This window comes from Castanea sativa, chromosome 11 (assembly GCF_040712315.1).
Source record: "Castanea sativa cultivar Marrone di Chiusa Pesio chromosome 11, ASM4071231v1".
NCBI classification, from domain to species: Eukaryota; Viridiplantae; Streptophyta; class Magnoliopsida; order Fagales; family Fagaceae; genus Castanea; species Castanea sativa.
Window position 1 is genome coordinate 44,100,644 of NC_134023.1, and position 21,531 is coordinate 44,122,174.

General features: G+C 32.6%; 2 protein-coding genes across 5 annotated transcripts; both read right to left on the reverse strand.

The window, feature by feature from the left end:
* Positions 1-449: 449 nt before the first annotated feature.
* LOC142614416 (uncharacterized) lies at positions 450-7,341 on the reverse strand. 4 transcript variants are annotated; one of them, XM_075786937.1, is made up of 10 exons: positions 7,200-7,334; positions 4,308-5,994; positions 3,272-3,461; positions 3,052-3,185; positions 2,839-2,951; positions 2,393-2,639; positions 2,114-2,266; positions 1,945-2,024; positions 1,772-1,821; positions 450-660 (listed from the first exon to the last, which is right to left on the reverse strand). In XM_075786937.1, the coding sequence occupies exons 2-10, from the start codon at positions 4,734-4,736 to the stop codon at positions 527-529; spliced, it is 1,530 nt and encodes a 509-aa protein (XP_075643052.1). In that variant the 5' UTR covers positions 4,737-5,994; positions 7,200-7,334; the 3' UTR covers positions 450-526. The 4 variants fall into 4 exon arrangements, with proteins under 4 accessions (XP_075643052.1, XP_075643051.1, XP_075643055.1 ...); XM_075786936.1 differs by having other exon boundaries at positions 4,308-6,041; positions 7,200-7,321; XM_075786940.1 differs by lacking the exon at positions 1,945-2,024 and having other exon boundaries at positions 4,308-7,341.
* Positions 7,342-9,392: 2,051 nt separating this feature from the next.
* LOC142617934 (uncharacterized) lies at positions 9,393-13,881 on the reverse strand. The gene is made up of 9 exons (XM_075790908.1): positions 13,451-13,881; positions 11,636-11,825; positions 11,420-11,553; positions 11,208-11,320; positions 10,743-10,989; positions 10,457-10,609; positions 10,280-10,359; positions 10,125-10,174; positions 9,393-9,684 (listed from the first exon to the last, which is right to left on the reverse strand). Exons 1-9 carry the CDS (start codon positions 13,877-13,879, stop codon positions 9,551-9,553), a joined length of 1,530 nt encoding a protein of 509 aa, XP_075647023.1. The 5' UTR covers positions 13,880-13,881; the 3' UTR covers positions 9,393-9,550.
* Between the last annotated feature and the right edge of the window lie 7,650 nt (positions 13,882-21,531).

The window sequence follows — 21,531 nt, forward strand, 5'->3', positions numbered from 1 at the left end:
TCTCATTTTTTTTTTTGAAAATTTTAAGATAGGATAGAATTCTAATTTATAGTGTCTATTATACGATGATTGCTCTTATAATTAGGCTGAGGCACTAATTGATTTTTTGTGTAGACGCAATTTGAAACCTAAATCTCTTGTAGTATGATAAAAGACTTTTATAATTAAGCTAACTAAAACTCCACTAGTCATTTCTTTTTTGAGAGAGAGAGAGAGAGAAAGAGTCATAATACACTTCTTTATTTTTTATTTTTTATACTGTAAATACTAAATACACATTTAAATCTTGTCTTCATTAGTTTCTCAAAAAAAATAACAAAAAATCTTGTCTTCATCACACAAGTTTGCAATGCTGCGGTTAATCTTTGGTCCACACTAAAAGCAGAATATATATATATATATATATATATATATATATATATATATATATATAATATTATTTTATTTAAAAAAAACACACTAAAAGCAGAATCTGATTTTTTGTGTCAACTTCATAATCCATATGAATACCGTTGTGTGTGAACTTCTATGCAAACCTACGCAAATCACTGTAGTACTTGTGAAACCACCGTTTGATTATCTTCACAGTTTTATTTCGTTGTGCGGTAAGCCACTCTGGGTCGTCTGCCGTTGCAGGCACTATGTCAAGGCAATGAGACCCTGCAGAAATCAATTTTAAACTAGTAAACTTGTTCCTCAATAAAGGCCAGTGATATTTTTTTGCGGTCCAAAAGTTCAATGGAACTGTTATGGATCCTAAATTACAGTATTTAATATTACATTCATTTTTGTACAAATTATCTATTTGGTTCTAAATATTTAGGATTAAATGTATAATTTCCAAATTTATGTAGGTTGGCAAACTAAGAACAAAAATATGTCTAGATTAGCATTATCTGATTAGGTGTTAGACATTTCTCAAGTTTGTTCAAGTCAAGTTTCATGAACTGTCCAGTTGCAGAAAGAAGCAAGTTACTGTGAAGCTCGATCGATCGAAAATCGTGTATAGCAGATTTTAAATCAGGCCTAAACTTGCGAAAACGTTTAAAGTTTTAGTCCAACACTACTAGGTATAAAAGAAAAACCATAATTACATTTTAGAAGCTCTTAGAAGTCTTGTGATTTACTCTTGTGAGATTTGTGAGATTTTGTACCTTTTAACTCTATAAGCGTTTACCAGAACGAGATCTACAATTATGAACTAGTGGAAACAAGTTGCTGCATAAAGATCTACTACTGATGGTGATCTAAAACCTTTGAGTGAGATCTCAAAGTTACAAACGTGGGAGCTTGTGTTTAGCAAATTCAAGATCGAAGAGTTCGTGAAGTCAGAACTGCACGTGGTTGTATTAGTAAGTTCTAAAAGAGATAACTTTAGATTTAGGGTTTAAATATATTGTAAACTTTCATTCTATCATAGTGGATTTGTTTACCTTGAGAATAGCTAAGTTAAATCTTCCACACATTTTTTATATTGAAATGATTGGTTTCATTGGTTTTCCTGGATCATCATATTATTGTCTTCTTTACTTTTCCGCACTAGGTAATATGATTGCATGAGTTTAATTTAAATCTGAATAATTAACCTAAGTTACTACTTAGCTAATTCATCAGGTTAAACTACTTTATTTAAAAGGGGTCTAAAAATAACAAACACTATCCCTTTTACATTCTGAATGTGGACATTGAATGTGAAATTGTGGATGCAATGTGTTTAGATAGTACATTAATGAGTGTGGAAATATTTATTGCATAAATTATTATGAATTACCTTCTTTTGTATACACGGCAAGTATGGTGTCTGATATGTTTTCCAACACCCTGAAATAAGCACATAATAGATCATTATTAGACAACTAAATACCAAATATGACAAAATATCATAAAAGGATAAATATTTTTGCAAAAAAAAAAAATCTAGATTATATATTTTTGAAAAGATACCCTGAATTACTATAAGGGTCACGGAGGCCATTGGTGAAGATGATGTTGCTACCAAACCTCTTGAGAATCATTTTTATATGCTGCAATTTTACATTGAGAAACAAAAGAAATCATATCCATTATTTTTACATCGCTTACACACAAACAAACAGAGAGAGAGAGGCCATACTTGACCACCATAATAAGTTGTGGCCCAATGGGGCCTAGGTTCGACTCCAAATTTCGTCATGCAGGAGTCCTTATATTCATTGTAATCAAATGCTGATGCTTGAAATATGGTTTCATTGCCTCTCCCAATTGGCGAGACCAATTCACTACATGTCTACAAAGGCCATGAAGAGGTTTAATTAGAATAAAGTTTGGAAATTTTGTAGCTGTGAATTCCATAATTTTGTTAATGAAACTGATTAAATTAGAAAAACAAAATTAATAAATGCAACTGCATTACCTGCCAATCCCAAGCACTCAGTTTATCTGTTGAGTAGAAATCATTTAAATCATAACACTTTCTACTTTCCCCGTAGTAAGCAATAACTCCAGAGAAAATTCGGCCAAGAATGTCGGTTCCATTAGCTCCTCCGTCGATACCTTTGCAGACAGTAGTCACTGGATAGTCTGGAGGACTATCATATTGAGCCACGACTGAATACAAATATTCTAAGTAATCTTTTAATTCAGATGCCTTTTTGATTGGCCTAATGGTAAAAAAAATGTTATAGGACAAACAAAGAGAAATATAGTTGAGAACTATGTGTAAATTTAATCATTAATGTACTAACATTTTCCTTGGAAAAACAAAAATATATATAGTCCAAATAGTCACCATAAATTGTAATTTAAGGTTAACAAAGAAGCGGGATATATGAAGACAAATGAAGAACTTAGTATTATTACTTGCAAGTTTTGAATTTCTTGCTGAGTTCGGAAAGACCATTGGGTTTAGCAGCAACTCTATCGATCTCAGACCAGGAACGCTTCACGGTATCATAGCAGCTCCAACTAACCTCCTGCAATATCCATAAAGGAGACCTGACTATGACACTGAGCTACAAGTTTCTTAGCACAAAATATAAGGTCTGGTTCAAAGTATAAACTATTGATTTTAACCTGAAAGTCCTTAGTAACAACGACATCATATGAATTTTGTGGCACAATGTCATCAAAGTAAAGAATGGGTGCTGAAGAGGCTAGTGCCCCCATTGCAATATGAGGATACTTTAGGCGGAACCATGCTGCAAGCACTGTTGGACAAATAAAAAAGTGGAAAACATTAATATATGAAGTTTAGTTTGAGTGAAATTTAATTTCTAATATTCATAAGACTCACTTCCACCATAAGATCCTCCAACGACTATAACTGGAGAGGAATCGGCTGATAAATTTTTCTTCAAGTTAATAATTATTTCTGCATAATCTGCAATGGCTTGAGCTGAGTTAAAGTACCCGCGAATGGTAGCATTTTCCAATGATTCCTCTCCTGTAAATCCATGTGGGATAGATTTACCATAGTAGCGATGCTGCAAGAAAAATAGTTATGAATCACAACTTTAGATTAATACAGTTCCAAGGTGGGATTGCCATAAGTGAATTTGTTCAAATAAAGAAAATAAATGTTTCAAGGTCATTGAAGGCACAATTAATGTTATGATTTCTATATAATTAAATAATTATCGACAGAAGTGGAATCATTATATTTAATGCAGTGAATCTAGTGATTGAAGCAAGTAAAAATAGAAATTCAATCTCTTCGAAAGTCTCAGAAGATTTCAGACATCTTGCATGATTCCTCTATTTTTTTTTGTGGCCTTTTCATTTGCATAATTCTTACGATTATATTTTTACCCGTAATATTTTAGGAGTGGTTCTAGGCTTCTAGGAATCCTGTTATTCTCATAGAGATTCTTTATTGTAAGCATGTAACTATTTATACACGCACACACATACACATGTATAAAGCCATATGAATCTTTATACCTATTTAATTAAGAAAAGTCTTGTAACAGTTGACTTTAAGGCAATTGTTAATGAATCATTTTAAGAAAATTTTAAAACCATTTGCTTTAAAAATATAAAAAGTTTTACGACCGTAAACCCTTGGTGCAATGGTCACTCCACAAATATAAATATTTGTGGAGTGTGGGGAGTAAGGGCATGGGTTTAAGTTTCTAAGAGAGAGCTTCACACATATATACACTTCGATTAAACTAGAATAGAAATTCTATCTTATATAAAAAAAAATATAAAAAGCTTTCCAAAAAAGTCAGCTGCCTTTTTATTTTTCTAGAAAAAGAAAATATAAATATTTCCTAAACTGATGCAGCATCTGTTAATATTTTTCCAATTGAGAATATGTTTACACTCACTTCTATGTACAACTCCAAAGCACCAAACCTGCGAGAATTCTCCGGCATGAATCCTATATAACCAACATCATCGTCCAGGGAAGACTCCTCTCCCATATATGCAAATATGGGAGCGCCCGTCCGGGCACCACGCCAATGCTTAAAATTCACAACATATCTTTGCCGGAAAGTGGTGTAGCTTACGGGTTGATAGTTGAAGTGATCGAGCGTCTGGTCATAATAGAACATTTGATAATCATTATTGTTTGAGTCCGATGCAATTAGAGATGGGCTATATATTCTATTTCTTTCCTTATTGTGTCCTCCTAGCACACTGAGCCTCGGTTTCCTTGGTGATAAAGCACAAGTGAATGTAATGAAGAGCGAAAGAATAAGCAAACATGGAAGCCATAGAGCTGCCTGGAATAATCTTGGAGCTCTAATGGCCATGATATGTGGGAGAACCGCACGTAGTGGAAAACTGTTGATACCATATTTTATCTTGAAAAGAACTACTTTTATACAACTAAATTTAAGTTGATCCTAAAATGATTGCAAAATTTTGTGTGTTCAAAATCATTGCTATTTGTTATAATTAGCACATTGACTTTGTCAACTTCCAGCGGTATTCAATCTATAGCACCCAGGTTTTTTATTTTTATTTTTTATTTGTGTGTGGCTATCATTAAAGTGATCAAGCGTTTTGTCATAATAGAACATTTGATAAGCATTGTTTGGGTTAGATGAAAGTAGAGATGGTCTGTGTCATGCCCTAAACCCAAAAAGATTCAAAGTAAGAGAAACACATCTCAAAGGTACCTGTCGATTTTTCTTTTTTGACAATTTAATCTAAAATTCATTATTAGAGTACTAACATCTAGAATTATCGTAAAAATTTCATTAATGATACTCTCTGAGGAAGTTAGAACTCTATGCAATAATTACAAGGACCATTAGCCACACAAGAATGGAGGTCTGAATATACAATTATATATCATAAACTTGTGTCATCAATGGAAATAAAGTCATAACCACTATAATTTACAAAAGAATGAATCAAGCCTACTATAGAATATTTGTCATCTAAATATCTCCAACACCAAAGTCTAGCCTTTATCAGTAGTTAGTCTAACTACTATTAGCCATAAAAACATGTCTCAAAATAATCATTGCCTACTTTGGAAAAGTTATAAAAGAATGGAATGAGATAGAGCCCAATAAGTGGCATAATTAATGGGAGTGAGGGAAATGCAAGCTTCATGATGATGAACAATTTACAAAGTACATTTTAGTTTGGGAAATTTCTAACTGAATCCTGCAAGATCATTTTCAATAATAATGTGACAAGAATAATTAAATGATGAAACAAAGTTTCTCAAAATAATACCATGAAACTATATACTATAATGTGAGCACTAATAATATAATTCCAAAGTCATAAAATCCAACATACGGTAATTTATCACAAACATACCGCACTATTATATAGACTAGTTAGGGGATCCATCTATTCACAATTGGAATGATAATGTTCTCTCTGGTATAATGTCTTTTGGCCCCATGGGCAGTAGTCTCACCCATACCCTCAAGTTTTTGTCTCTCCCTTTACGGGCAGTAGAGAGAACGTATCAAATATGACTTCTTTTGCATGTGGTCTTTTGTCTCCATAGGCAGTAACCTTACTCACACACAATTAAGGAACCTCTACCTTACATGGGCAGCAAGGAAGAACGCGTCATCCAAAGTGAAAAGACACTGACTTAGATTTGATTCTATTGTCATAAAGATTATAACAACCAAATTGAGTAATCATTGGGAAATCACACATGGCATAAGTTAAAACAACATAAAGTCTACAGGTTACATGTACTTTCAAATATATAATTTATATCCAGTAAATTTCAGAAAAATCTTAAATAATTTAACTTTCACAAAGTTTGTAAGGTTTTCACCTTCATTATTGTCAAAAAGATTTTCTATCAGTTTTCCAAATAACAAGACAAGATAAGCATTTTTAAATTATTCAATATACCAAAAAATCAATGAAGTCCTTATCAAAGATGCTCATATTTTCCATGTCAACAATTCATGCATTTCCCCAAATGCAATACTAAATATGATTCATATATAATAATATATAATAGAGTCATAACACAACACTTTTTAGAAAAACATAGTTCTACAAATAATTTTTCAAAATGTGTTTGACCCAAAAACAACGTTTATGCAACATTGTTATTTTCTAAAAATCCTATTAAAAAGCTACTTTAATCGCAACCCATAAAAAGCCTAATTCTCCTAACTCCAAAGGAGATTAGCTAGAACTTAAACAATATCAAGCAAACCTATCACAATAAGCACAAAGCTTGAAATTGTATCTAGTTACAAATTAGGAACTGACAAATAAGCACAAAATTAGGCAAGCTTAGTATTTAGCATCACAAATAATATTTTCCACTTCCAAAGTTTCTCAACCAATTATTTTGCAAGGCATAGACTCCCATTATACTCATGAATCATTCAAGATATTGTCTCTAATATCAAAACCTCAACAATTTATAAATAGTTTCCACAATATTTACACCACATCAACAAGAGACCCATGACACCGAAAATCATAATATCTCCCAAGACAAACAATTTGAATCTGTAACTAGCTCCAAATAATTAATAAAAGTTATATTTACCATTTATTTCACATTATAAAGCCAAATCTCCCCACTTAGATAACCACCATTGTAAAAATTATAAATCCACTCATCAAATAATTTCACAAATACAAAACCCATACATACAAACACATGAATATTACTTTCAAAGCTCAAAAATCATATGGGTATCATTATCCAAGCTTAGAAGAAAATAACCTCAAGCAAAAACATGTAAACTCACCAAAAGATTAGAAACTTTTACCTCAAATAAAATATGTGAAGGTGCTTAGAGGTCCTTAAAGATTTTTCGGTGATCTTACCAGAAAAATGATAGTGGAGATGGTGAGGAAGGAGGTACACCCGTGGGAGAGGACAAGAGAGTGTGAGAGAAGTGTTTGTGTTGTGTTGAGAGAAAAAGAAAAAGAAAAAGAAGATAAGGAGGAGTGATGGCCTGCCAAAGGGAGTGAGGGAGTGTGTGAAATGTGTGGTGGGGATAGGGGGTGGGGGGTAGGGGGCATGTGGGATCCAAAAAAAAAAAAGCTGACCTTACTGTTTTCTTTTTAAACATGGGCCGTTACAGGCTGTATACACTATTTTTTGGCTTATTGTATCCTCATAGTGCACTGAGCTTCGGTCTCCTTCGTGATGAAGCACAAGTGAACATAACGAAGAGCAAGAGAATAAACAAACATGGAAGCCAAAATGCTGCTTGGAATGATCTTGGAGCTCTAACGGCCTTGATATCTAGGAGAACTGCACGCATTTCTTGAATGGGAAACTCGGTGTCATATATATTTGTGAAAAAGAACTACTTTTTTACAACTAAATTTATGTTGATCCCAAAATTATTGCAAAACTTATTTGAGGACAAAATTTAGCTACAATATAACTCAATATTTTTTTATTGGATGTGAATTTTGACAAATCCACCATTGGATTACATCTTCTTCTTAATTCTTATATCCTCCATGCTTACAAAATTTCTATAAAATTAAATGTTAAAAACTATGTCATCAATAATTTGTTTAAATTATAAGTTTTTGTAATTTAAAATTATGCATAAAATATAACTTTATAGGTTATATAGTAAATAATATCTGATTGACACCAAATTTTGCATGTGTACTAAGAGCGTAAAAGAACAAACAATTCAATAGTTATATTTTATTGAGTAAGGTTATATCCTTAAAATACAACCAATTTTGTAAATAAATTTTGTTCTTTTTTGTATTCAAAGTATTTGTTATCTATTATAATTTGCACATTGACTTTGTCACCTTCTTGCAATATTTTTCTCTTATCTTTTCTATTTTTCAAACAAAATGTCATGAAGGATTTCTTTGAAGGTGTCATTGCTAATTTCAATTTAGTAAGTTCTAATTGTTAAAATTCTTTTAAAAAAAAATTATCATAATATCAAAGACGGATTTTTCGAAACAAGTTGTGTATCACCCTAATTTCCAAAGCATCAAACTTGCTTAATATGAAAGTTGGATTCATAAAGTGGACATATTTGGAAAGTAGACATCACAAAACTTCATTAAATATGTTGTTGAAATTTCACTTAACATTCTGGTAAGAAATCTAAATTCCACCATATAATATTCAACTTAGTATTATTCTGGGTTGTGGTTCGTAGACCCAACTATTTTTTATAGTTCTTTTTTTCGCTCTACAATTCTTTAAGAACTACATACACATTTTACCTACTTTTCAAAATTTGGAATATAATATAACTATTGTTAGTGGAAAGACTAATGCGTTGATTTCCCTCAAACCTTTATAAGTGGAAAGACTAATGCATTGATTTCCCTCGAACCTTAAGGTAAGAAAGTATCATTTCTCATATAGTTTATGTTGGTGGAAAATGTCTTTTCATGTTTTTTTCATCCTCCCAACTAAACCGACACTACAGTTTTGGGGCGGAAATTCATTCCCTCATAAGGCATAACTCAAGAGATAATTTTGTAATTTACCCATTTTTTAAAGTAGAAAATAATAATAATATGACAACAACATTTCTATGTGTGGTGGACCGGCCTCTTCTACAACAAATCAAAGTTATTCCCACAGCAACAAAATGATAGCTTCAATTTTAATATTGCTCAACATTCTTCTCACTATATTAGTATATCTATGACCAGAATGGTAACAAATGATTGCCTTATTTGAATATCCTCTACCTGTTTAAAAATCTAGTTGATGAAACGTTCACCAACCGTAAAAAATTGAATCGTAGAGATAGTGATACAAGAGTAATTTTATTGACTCCATCCATCCCCAAATCCCGTTGCCCCAAATAAATAAACTAAGGTTTCCCATTTGACATAGTTATAACTTATAAGCTTTTTTAATATCATGCATGCTTGCTATTGCTAAATAAGGTCTCACATGATTTTTTGTCCACACCAAAAGCAGAATCTGATTTTTGGTGTAAACTTTAGAGCATGTTTGGTTTAGCATTTCAAACTTATATTTTTACATTTTAAACAACATTACACACTTTTTTACACACTTTTTCACACACACATATTCCAAAAAATTACAAAAATTTCATCTCAAACTATTATGCCAAATACCCCTTATAATCCATGAAAAACATTGTGTGAACTTCTATGCAAACCTATGCAAATCATTGTAATACTTGCGAAGCCACCGTCTGATTATCTTGACTTCTTTTTTTCGTTGAGCAGTCAACCACTCCGGGTCGTCAGCCCTTGTACCCAATATGTCAAGGCAGTGAGACCCTGCAAAAATCAACTTTAAATTAGTAAACTTGTACTGGCGATAAAGCCCAGAAAAAGATAATTATTTTTAATTTTTAATTTTTTGGGGTCCAAAAGTTCAGTGGATCTGTTATGATCATAAATTAGGCTAATAATTATCACATTCATTATTGTGCATATTATCTCTCACATTTCAAATGTAGAGTAACTTTAGATACTTTCTGGCATGAAGGATGATGTTTTTTCCTCTCACATTCATAGCGCAGTCTACTCATTAAATTCATGGTGAGATTTACCATAAATGTAAGAAGAGGGAGCATAATTTATCCGTGCTCTAAAAATACCTAAGAATTTTCCTTTAACATGGACATCACCTATAAAATTAGGGACGCAATGCTTTAGGAATGTACAATATTAACCAGTGTATGAGAAAATTTATTGCATAATTTATTATATATTACCTTTTTTTGTAGACACAGCAAGTATGTTGTCTGATATGTCTTCCAACACCCTGAAATAATCACATATTAGATTACTAAATACCAAATATGATGAAATAAAAGGATAAATAATTTGCCAAAAAAGAAATCTAGATTATATATTTTTGAAAAGTTACCCTCCACTACTATAAGGGTCACGGAGGCCATTGGAGAAGATGATGTTGCTACCAGACTCGTGGAGTACCCTTTTTATATGCTGAAATTTTATGTTGAGAAACCAAAAAAAAAAATCATGTACATCATTTTTAAATCACTTACACGGACACACACATAGAAAGAGAGAATAGCCATACTTGACCACCAAAATAAGTTGTGGCCCAATGGGGCTTAGGTTCGACTCCAAAACTCTTCATGCAGTAGTCCTTATAGTCTTGGTAAACAAATGGTGATGCAGGAAATATGGTTTCGTTGCCTCTCCCAATTGGCGTGACCAAATCACTACATGTCTACAAAGGCCAAGAAGAGATTTTAACTACAATAAAGTTTGGTAATTGTTGAAGCTGTGAATTCCATAAGTTTGCAAATGAAATTTGATTAAACTAGAACAAGAAAATTGTTAGTTAAATGCATGTGCATTACCTGCCAGTCCCAAGAAGTCGGTTTATCTGTTGAAGAGAAAACATTTAAATCATAACACTTTCTACTTTCCCCATGATAAGCAACAACTCCAGAGAAAATTCGGCCAAGAATGTCGGTTCCATTAGCTCCTTCGTCAATACCTTTGCAGACAATAGTCACTGGATAGTCTGGAGGAGTATCATATTGAGCCACGACTGAATATATATATTCTAAGTAATCTTTTAGTTCGGATGCTGCCTTCATTGGCCTAATGGTAAAAAAAAAATGTTATTGGACAAAGAAAATAGAAATATAGTTGAGAACTATGTGAAAGTTAATCATTAATACAGTTACATAAGATGAATGTATACTAACAATTTCCTTAGAAAAACAAAATTATAGCCCAAGTAATAACCATAAATTGTAATTTAAGGTTAACAAAGCAATGGGATATACAAAGACAAATGAAGAACTTAGTACTATTACTTGCAAGTTTTGAATTTCTTGCTGAGTTCGGAAAGGCCATTGGGTTTAGCAGCAACCCTATCGATCTCAGGCCATGAACGCTTTATGGTATCATAGCAGCTCCAACTAACCTCCTGCAATATACATAAAGGAACCAGACTATGTCACTGAACTACAAGTTTCTTAGCACAAAATATAAGGTCTAGTTCAAAGTATAAACTACTGATTTTTACCTGAAAGTCCTTGGTTACAACGACATCATATGAATTAGGTGGCACAAGGCCATCGAAGTAAAGAAGGGGTGATGAAGAGGCCAATGCCCCCATTGCAATATGAGGATACTTCAGGCGGAACCATGCTGCAAGCGCTGTTATAAAAAAGTGGAAAACATTAGGAAGTGAGATTAATACATGGAGTCTAATTTAAATTCTACTATTCATAAGACTTACTTCCACCATAGGATCCTCCAACGACTATAACTGGGGAGGAATCGGCTGATAAATTTTTCTTCAAGTTTATTATTACTTCAGCATAATCTGCTATTGCTTGAGCTGAGTTAAAGTACCCGCGAATGGTAGCATTTTCCAATGATTCATCTCCTGCAAATCCATGTGGCATTGATTTTCCGTAGTAGCGATGCTGCAAGAAAAATTAGTTATGAAGCACAACTTTAGAATATAGTTCCATGATGGGATTGCCATAGGTGAATTTGTTCCAGTAAAGAAAAAAAGTTTCAAGGTCATTGAAGGTACAATGTTATTATTTCTATATAATTAAATAAATATCATCAGTTGTGGAATCATATATTTAATGCAAGTGAATCTTGTGATTGAAGCTAGTAAAGATAGAAACTCAAAACACGTGGGTCCCAACTGATGATAATGCATTAAATATATGCCGTGAATATAGTGATTTAACGTAGTTGTTTTGGATCACTATGATTTTGAGTGACATCACTTAATTTTCATCATTGAATTTTTAAAACGCATAAATTTCACTGAAAAAATCTTGTTTGGCTTAATTGTTGGGTAATGTATCCATCACTCAAAACTTAACAATTTGAGTTGTGGATGATGATAATTTTGGTCTTTTTAATTTTTAAAATATGAGTTATAGTAGTAAAAAGTGAGTTATGTGACCAAACAAGAATTTTGAAGTTTTTAAAATAGAGTAAAATTTGAGTTATGAATTATGAGTTTGAATTATAAGTTATGAGTATTATGTTATGAAAATTGAATCATGATCAAACTAAACGAACTCTTATTATTTTCAAGTTATAAAAATGGAGTTTTTGCGGCATATTTGTAAATATCTGCAATTATGTGACACATGACTTGTGTCATCAAGTCAGATCACTCGTGGTCCAATGGCCACTTTGTTCTTTTCCTCTCTTTCTACTTTACTTTTTCTCTCAAAGTTCCAGATGCTTTCTTTCTTTTCATCTCTCTCTCAACCAATGTTTCCTTCTTTCTTCTTCAACCTGGATACACCACTTGAACCTCAAAATGGAACTCTCGGCCTAACTCAACTCTCATAGCTCTCTCGCATTCAAGTTCTCTCAACAGCTCTCTTAGCCTCACAGCTTTCTCGGCCTCTCATCTTTGGTATGGGTAGTTTGGTCTGGAATTTTTTATGGGTTTCTTTGTTTAAATATCTATGGGTGTTTTTTGGATTGATCTAGTATTTTTATGGCTTTCTTTGGTTAACATCTGTGTGTGTTTATGGAGCTATTGATGATTATAATCTTTGCTACTGTGATTACTGATTAGGTGTTTAAAGTGGAAGAAAAGTAGCATTTTGATAGTTGAGGTTTGCAAAGGAGAGAAGAGATATCGATTGGAATACAAATGCATCTGTATATATATTTTTTCTTCTTCTATGGAGTGTGGAGAGAAGTGGAAGAGTTTCATGTAGGTGCTTAACAACAGATGTAGTAGCAGTATTAAGTGTGACTGACTAGTGGGCTCCACACTTCAGAGTTAAAGTTTCTCCTTTAAATTGAAAAGTAAGCCAAAAATTGATGCCAAACACATTTGGGGAGTGAGTTAATAGAAAATAGAGAATTGAATATAAGATATGAGTTAAAGTTTTCGATTAGGACAACTAAGATATGAAAACTGAGATATGAGGCAGTAGTAAAGGTAACGGACTTTCTCCTGTTTCTCCGCTCATAATTATAAAAAGTTCTTAAGAGTATTTTCTAAATCAATACTGTTAAGATATCCGTTTTAACTGTAAACAGTTAAAAGTATGTTTATACTTACCTCAATATACAACTCCAAAGCACCAAACTTGCGAGAATTCTCTGGCATGAATCCTATATGACCAACATCATCATCAATGGAAGCCTCCTCTCCCATATATGCAAATATGGGAGCACCTACCCGGGCACCACGCCAATGCTTAAAATTCACAACATATCTTTGCCGGAAAGTGGTGTAGCTTACGGGCTGATAATTGAAGTGATCGAGCGTTTGGTCATAATAGAACGTTTGATAATCATTGTTTGAGTCAGATGCAATCAGAGATGGTCTATGTACACCATTTCTGTCCTTATTGTGTCCTCCTAGCACACTGAGTCTCGGTTTCCTTGGTTGTGAAGCACAAGTAAATTTAATGAAGAACACAAAAATAAGCAAACATGGAAGCCATAAAGCTGGTGCCTGGAATAATCGAGGAGCTCTAATGGCCATAATATGTGTGAGAAACGAATTGAATGGGAAATCGTTGGTATCAGGTTTACGTGGACGGTAACTACCTTTATACAACTACATTTGGGTTGATCCCAAAATGATTGCAGGATTTTTGCATTCAAATTCATTATTAGAGCATCCACTTGATAGAGATATAAATTTAGTAATTTGATACCACAAAAAACGAATCTATTTATTGTACTTTTACACTTTACAAAACACTCAATATTAGTGGTTTTATTTTAACTTTCAACAACATAAAATAATATAAAGAACACAATAAGATAAAATATTTATTACAATAAAATAATATAAAGAATACAATAAAATAAAATATCCATTATAATAAAATAATATATTCTTTACAATAAACAACAATCTCCGTCACCACCATTGCAACCGCCACCATCAATTTTTTTTTTTCTTACTAATAGTAGCTAATAATAACTTACCACTTAAAATTTATTGTGAAGATATTGTGGTAGCTTTTTTTAATTTTAATTTCTTATTATTCTTTATTTTATTTTTCCCTTTAGAGCATCCACATTAGTGGAGCCAAATTTTTAGCTTTTTAGCACCACAAAAAGACACTTTATTTATTTTACCTTTTCAAATCCAATAGTAGTGGTTTTATTTTAGATTTTAACACAATAAAATAATATAAACATTACAATAAAATAATATTTCATTCAACCACCAAAACACAACCACAATCAAAAGTAGTGGGCATTGGGAGAGATATAGAGAGGTAGTGAGCATAGAGACAAAAGTAGTGTGAACACAAAATAAATTTTTTTTTTTTTTTAGTGCACAGCCAAAAGTAGCTGTGGAGCCAAAAAATATAGCTTTGGCTCCACTATTACAGAGTACATTTTGATATTTAGTGGTGCTAAAAATAGCTATATAGCTATTTAACACCACTATTGCTAGTGCGCTTATCTCTTTATTTGGTTTCATCCATACACGTTTCTTTCTTTTCTTTTTTCCTTTTTTTTCCGTCTCTTTTTTTCTCCTCCACACATGTATACTACTCTTAACCACACACATATACTTCCTTATCTTCACTCTATTCAGCTTTGTCTTTCTCTCTCTCTCTCTCTCTCTCTCACACACAGATCAGCGGGTCAGATTTGCTGGGTTTTCTTTCTCACACATGGGTTTTCTTTCTTTCTTTCTTTCTTTCTTTCTTTCTTTCTATCTCTCTCTCTCTCTCTCTCTCTCTCTCTCTCTCTCTCTCTCAGATGGGTCAGATTTAGACTTTTTTCTTTTTTATCGTTCTGATTTGATTAGTTTTAAGATTGTGATTTGAGTTTGTATTTTGATTGTGATTGAGTTTAGATAGAGATTTTTGAGAGAGAAAAGATGTGGAATGGATGAGTGGAGGAAGAAAAAAAGAAAAAGAAATCAAAAAGAGAGAAAAAAAAATGAAAGAGAGAAGAGAGATCGGCGAGGTCAGTAAGGTTGGCGTTGAGCAGGCGAGATAAGCGAGTGAGGCAAGGTGGAGAAAGAGAAAAAATTTGAGTGTTGGACACGGAGAGTGGAGAAGTGAAAAGTGAGGAGAGAGGAGCAACGAGCCAAAAGGAGGAGAAATTATTTTTTTAAATATTTGGACTCACACTCATTTTTCAATGCGGAATTAACCTACTATTTTTTCTTTTAAGAATACTAAGAGCATCAGCACTGGGGAATGCAAATGCCAAATGTAAAGTGAATTTGTCATTTCAAGCCTCAAAGTGCTCAGCAACAGGGAATGCAAAACCCAAATATTGCAATTTTTTTAGCAATACTGCTATAGTGCAATTCTACCTTTAGAATTACACTGTAGCACAATTCTAAAGCTAAATATTAGTTTTTTATTCCATCAATTCTCTCTCTCCTTCAGTCCTCTCTCCCTTACTCCCACTCTGTCTCCCACTCCCTGCAAAGTCCCTCTTTCTCTCGGTCCTCACTCTTTCTCTCATCTCACATCTCTCTCTCTAGTTCAAGGCTTGCACCAGAGCTGAGTTGGATTCGTGGTTTGATCTAGGCATGGTGGTGGGTTGGGATTGGTTGATGGTGGGTTTGGATAGGCGTGGATTGGCGGGCTGGGTTTGCTGGAGATGGCTCCGATGGGTTTGACAAAGGTTTGAATCGGAGAAGGTGGGTTGCTGTGTTTGACCGTGGGTTGTTGTGTCGTGCTTGGTTGGCGAGGTCTGGGTTTTGCGTTTTGGTAGGCGTGGGTCACGGCGTGGGTTTTTTATTTATTTTTAATATGGGTTTTTGTTCCGGTGGGTAGTGGGCAGTGGTGCCATGGTGGGCATGGTGGAGGCGTGGTGGTGGTGACTGGACAGTGGAGGCGCGGTGATAGAGGTTGAGGGAAGGTGGAGGAGAAAATTAGAAAAAAATAAAAAATGAAAAATATATTTTATTGTGTAGATATGTTATTTTAATGAGTAGAATAGGAAAATAAAAGTTAGGATGCTGGAGGTATTTTAAAATTGTATGGTATCATGATAAAGTGACTTTTTAGGATGGTAAAATAGAGTAGAATTAGAATTTCGGGATGCTGATGCTCTAAGAGCATTATCATCAGTGTGTCAAATGCCAAATATTTGGCATTTGACCCACCAAACACCAAAAAACATCTCTTTCTGAATGCAAAAAATTTTGACATTGATAAACAGTACGTTCTCCAATTTGGAAGCTTATGGTCCGGAATGGTATAATTTTAATCAGCTTTTTATTCCCTTTTCTCTCTCATCTCTCATCTCTTTCAGTCAGATCTCTTCCTCTCTTTTTTTCTCAATGCTTGATCCTCTCCTCTCTGATCAACCTTTCATCTTTTCCTCTCAGCCTCACCAAGCTCACTACTCTTCCACTCAGCCTCACCAAGCCGACGCATCACTACTCTTCCTCTTCCTTTCTTCTTCTTCTTCTTCTTCTTCTTTTTTTTTTTTTTTTTTTTTGGCTGTGATTTGGTGGGTGGGTTAGGCAAATGGGTGGGTTGGGATGGTAATGTGTGGGTTCAGATGGTGTTGGTTGAGTTTGGTTCCAACGGTGGTGGGTGGGTTCAGATGGGTGGATCGGTGGTGGGTGGGTTAGGTTGTAGGTGGATTTGGGTGGGTCGGCAGTGGGTGGGTTTTGCTGGGTCTTTGACGAAACCCAGGCCAGAGCATCAAGCCAGACCGATCTACAAAGTCTTGGTTTCTTTTCTTTTCTTTTTTGTTGTGATTTGATGGTGGATTCGGCAGTGGGTTGTGGGTTGGCGTTTTGATCGGCATTTTTTTTAATTTGATGGTTTTGGATTTTTAATTTGTCAAGTATTCCGGCGGTGGTGGCTGTGAGTTTGTCGGCGGTGGTGGATTGCGGTGGTTGTAGGGGTGGGCTACTATGGGTAGTGGTGGTGGTGGGCTGTGTAGTATATATTACTGTTTGAAGTTTTTTTTTAATAATATTTTAATGTGATGTATATATTATTTTAATGTATGGGATTGAAGAATAAAATATTTGATAAATGGTATATTGTAAAATGATGTGTTAAAATAATAAAGTAGACTTTTGGTGTGTCAAAATGACATTTTTTATGGAAAAGCTGATGAGAATGCTCTAAGTATTTTTAACACACACACAGGGAGAGAGAAAAATGTTTTTTTAAAGAAATTTACAGTTGTGTATATCTAAAATGGCCTAACTCTTGGATACACAGCATAGGCTTTAAACCTCTTTTACTTACACTCATTTTCTAATGTGGGATTAACCCACTATTTTTTCTTTTGAGAATACTTTTTTTTTTGAGAGTTTCTTTTGAGAATACTTGGTTCTAAAGGAAGTGCAGACATTTTGCTTCAGTGTATTTTTCACAAAAAAATAATTAAGAAATTTATTTACTACATAGTTAATAGGGCTTCAATTATATTAGTTGTCATATCAATTTTTCATTTTTTTAATAGATAAGTTGATTTCTCTGTATTATAGATTTAAAAAATATATATAAATGCAATATGACTTGAATTTATAGTGTCCGCTTCATGATGAGCACTCTATAACATCAAATAATGGCACTAATAAGTTTCTTTTTGGGTAAACAGAATCAATCCAAGGCTTTTCATTTGATGACAAAAATCTTTACCAATTAAATTAACTAGCTTTTAAATCTGCACTATGTTCGGGAACCTTTTCTTTACATTTATTAGAAAAGATTTTTTTTTAATAATATTTAAATACACTTTTACCACATACTAAACACCCAATGCATATCTCCATTTACAAATCTAATTACAAACACCATAGGCAGATGTTCTTTTTGTTCCTGCTCCCTTCCAATCAGTCAAATATCGTTTCCCTTTTTTATTTTCCACCTATCATGTCCCTTTTGTGAGGAATAAATATAGACCTTTGTAGATTCCGTTTAACCCCAACATATATATACTGCACAAAGTAAATGTATCTTAGAAGCTTGATAAGAAACTATAATAATAATAAAAAATCATAAATTCATATAAACCACAAAGTTTGATCATAATCTATGTTTTGTTTAAGCCACCTAAGGACATAAATTTTCTTAACCTCATTAATTTTAGACACATATTCTCCATATTCTATTCATTCAATAGATGGTTAATTCAATTTCACAACTCCTACTAAACCATAGAAATGTTTATATGGAATTTATATATGTATTACGGAGGTTAAGACTTAAGTTTACTATTAAAATATTTCATATTTTCAATCAAATTTTAAGAGTAGAGTTTCTTCTCTATAAAAGATCCAATTCAACATTAAAAGGGGAAAATAATTTTTTACAACAGAGAACGTGTGTAAAGGAATTACATATAACATAAGCAAATTGAAGATGACATGGGAAATTGTACATATTTAAAATCTATATGTAGCATCTGCCATAAAACAATTAATTTATTCTATTGGCATCCTATATAAGTCCTTAATAGATCAAGATGACATATGAGAGAACTCTAGTTACCCTTAAAAGAACAAAAAAATCATGAGAAAGCAAACAAACAATAGTAACAATTACATTGATTTGAAAACAAAATTTGTAGATTTTACAGTGAATTATCTGCATGTAAGCCTCCTTAACAATCATCTTTTCTAGAAAATCGAACCTCGATTACCCAAATGCTCAAAACAACATCAAACCTAACACAAATATGCAAAACCAAACCAATTCTAAACCAAATACCTTAGTATATAAACCCAAATCTAAAATCAAACCTGAATTAAAGCCAATCTGGCCAAAAATACTCAGGCCAAAAGGGATTTTAAAAAGGGACCTTTCAAAAACAGCAGACCCAAAAGAATAAAATTTTAAAATAAAACTTTGGTGTGGTTTTGATTATTAAAGATTTGCCTTTTGAGTGATGGAGCAAATCTTCGTCTTACTCTGAATGAGAAGGAAAATTCAAAATCAAAGTGGCCCAAATATGCAAAATCCGTTCTAGATACCTAAAACCAATTTATGTCAAGCCAGCTAACCTAAACAATACTTCTAACCAAAATCCCTTAATCAAAACTAAATCTAATCCATCTATTTAAACTAATTAAACAAAACCATTCCTAACCCAAAAAACCTAAATCATAACTAATAAACCAAAATACCCAAATCTAAATCATAAATAATGCCCAAATGATTCTAAAAGAAATTTCAGTGAATATGACCCATACCCATTCTTTGAATTTATCATCCTATTCTTTCATTCTTCAACAGAATTAAAAATTAAAGAATTGAAAAGCCTTCGCTCCACAGAGATTCACATTACTACTTATATAGATTAAGGGGAAATTCCTAATTTACTTTTTCATTCCCACTTGATTTGTATTGCTTATAACTTTGTCTAGAACAATCTCCTGCTCTATTTCAATATTCAAAGTGCCCGAAAGAGACTAAGACTCACTTAAGTTCTTTAAATCCACTCCTCTGTTTTAACCCAGCCACCATAGATAGATAAATACGAAAAAATTAACACAAATAACTAAACTAAAATCACTTTTACTCAAATACCTTAATCAAAACCAAATATAACCTAAAGACCTAAAGTGAAACCAATCCAAACAAATATAAAAAAAACTTGATCATATTTAATGCACAAACTAAAAGCTCAGAGAAAAACATAACTTAAAGACCTAAATTGAAACTACCCAAACAAATATCAAATTCTAATCTTATTTAATGGTCAAACTTAAAAGCGAAGAGAAAAAATTACTGGTAGTGGTTTTGGCATGATAGTGGCAAGAGGCTTGACGTTAGTGTGAAGACAGCCAAATACTGACTCTATTATCTGTTTATTTGTTCAGTAATCAGGCAGTAACAAATGAAATAGAAATTCATTTAAAAATAAATGCAACATAAGATAAATGAAGCAATTCTGACCTTTCAAATTAATTCAGTAACTCATGTTGAAGTATAATAAATGGTCTTATCAGTGAGAGAGCCCTTTGTAGCATTAAATAGTTGGGAATGAGAAGTTAAAGACATTACATAAACTGAAAAAAGACTATGTAATTTGTTTCTTCAATAGCAAACTACTAAGTCCATTTTTATATGCATATAATTTAGTAATGCGTATCAGTACTATAACATTTTAGTAAAGTTGATGCTCTTCTTCTTCATTTAATATTCATAATAGAAACCATGACAGGGCATGAAATTTTCTTTTTTTAAAATCCCTATAAAAAAAATTTCTTCACTAACTGAATCACATTAACAGTTTTTTTTTTTTAACGATCTTCATCAATATCTATTAATGATTTTTTTTTTTCACTTTTCATTACTAAATTTTGAATCTAATTGTAAAGTAATAGCATATTCTGCAATAATGTTATTATATGATTTTCTTTTGCAATTGAATATTAAACATATAAATATGTGAAAGGCATTTATCTGAAACCATTCAAGTAAATAATATTACAACCACTTAATATATTTCACCTAGATTTACTACTATTTACTAAAGTGTCAAAAGGCCAAAAAGGCTTTACCCAAATTTTTGATTGTGAGAAATACTATTTTAAAAGATGATGTTTTCCGTTATTATTCTGTTTGAAAATTAGTTTGAGGAGATAATTTTTCAAAAATAGAATCACACTGAGAGTTTAAACATCCTAGAAAATAATTTCGAATTTACACCACAAATACTCACTCTACAATTTGAAATCATTTCAAAAACATCAAACAAAATATGTCCTAGAACTAATTTAAAATAAATAAAAACTGAATAGAACATTGTTAACAATTAGTCATATGCAATAGAAAATTTTAAGAACTTAACACAATTAATTTTTCCTATAATTTTAACCCAGCATGAGATCAAAACATGCATAAAAGGAAATAACAATAACTAAGCTGCAACTGAAACTGATTAACTCCTAATCTATCACATTTACTCTCTATAATACGTTGAGCACATGCCTAATTTGCCAGGTCATCTATAACACAATGTGACCTGCCAATAACTACCAAAACATCTTAATTGCATGTAAGCGGGCTTCTAAACTTGTGACCAAGAATTAAAAGCACAACTCTATACCATTCTCTTCTATAACTGCTGCTACTTTGTTCTTGCTTTTCCCATATTTTATAACAATGATAAGTGATAACATCTTATATCCAACCTGACAGGGACATGGTGTATCTGGTCACTAGGTTATCACTCATA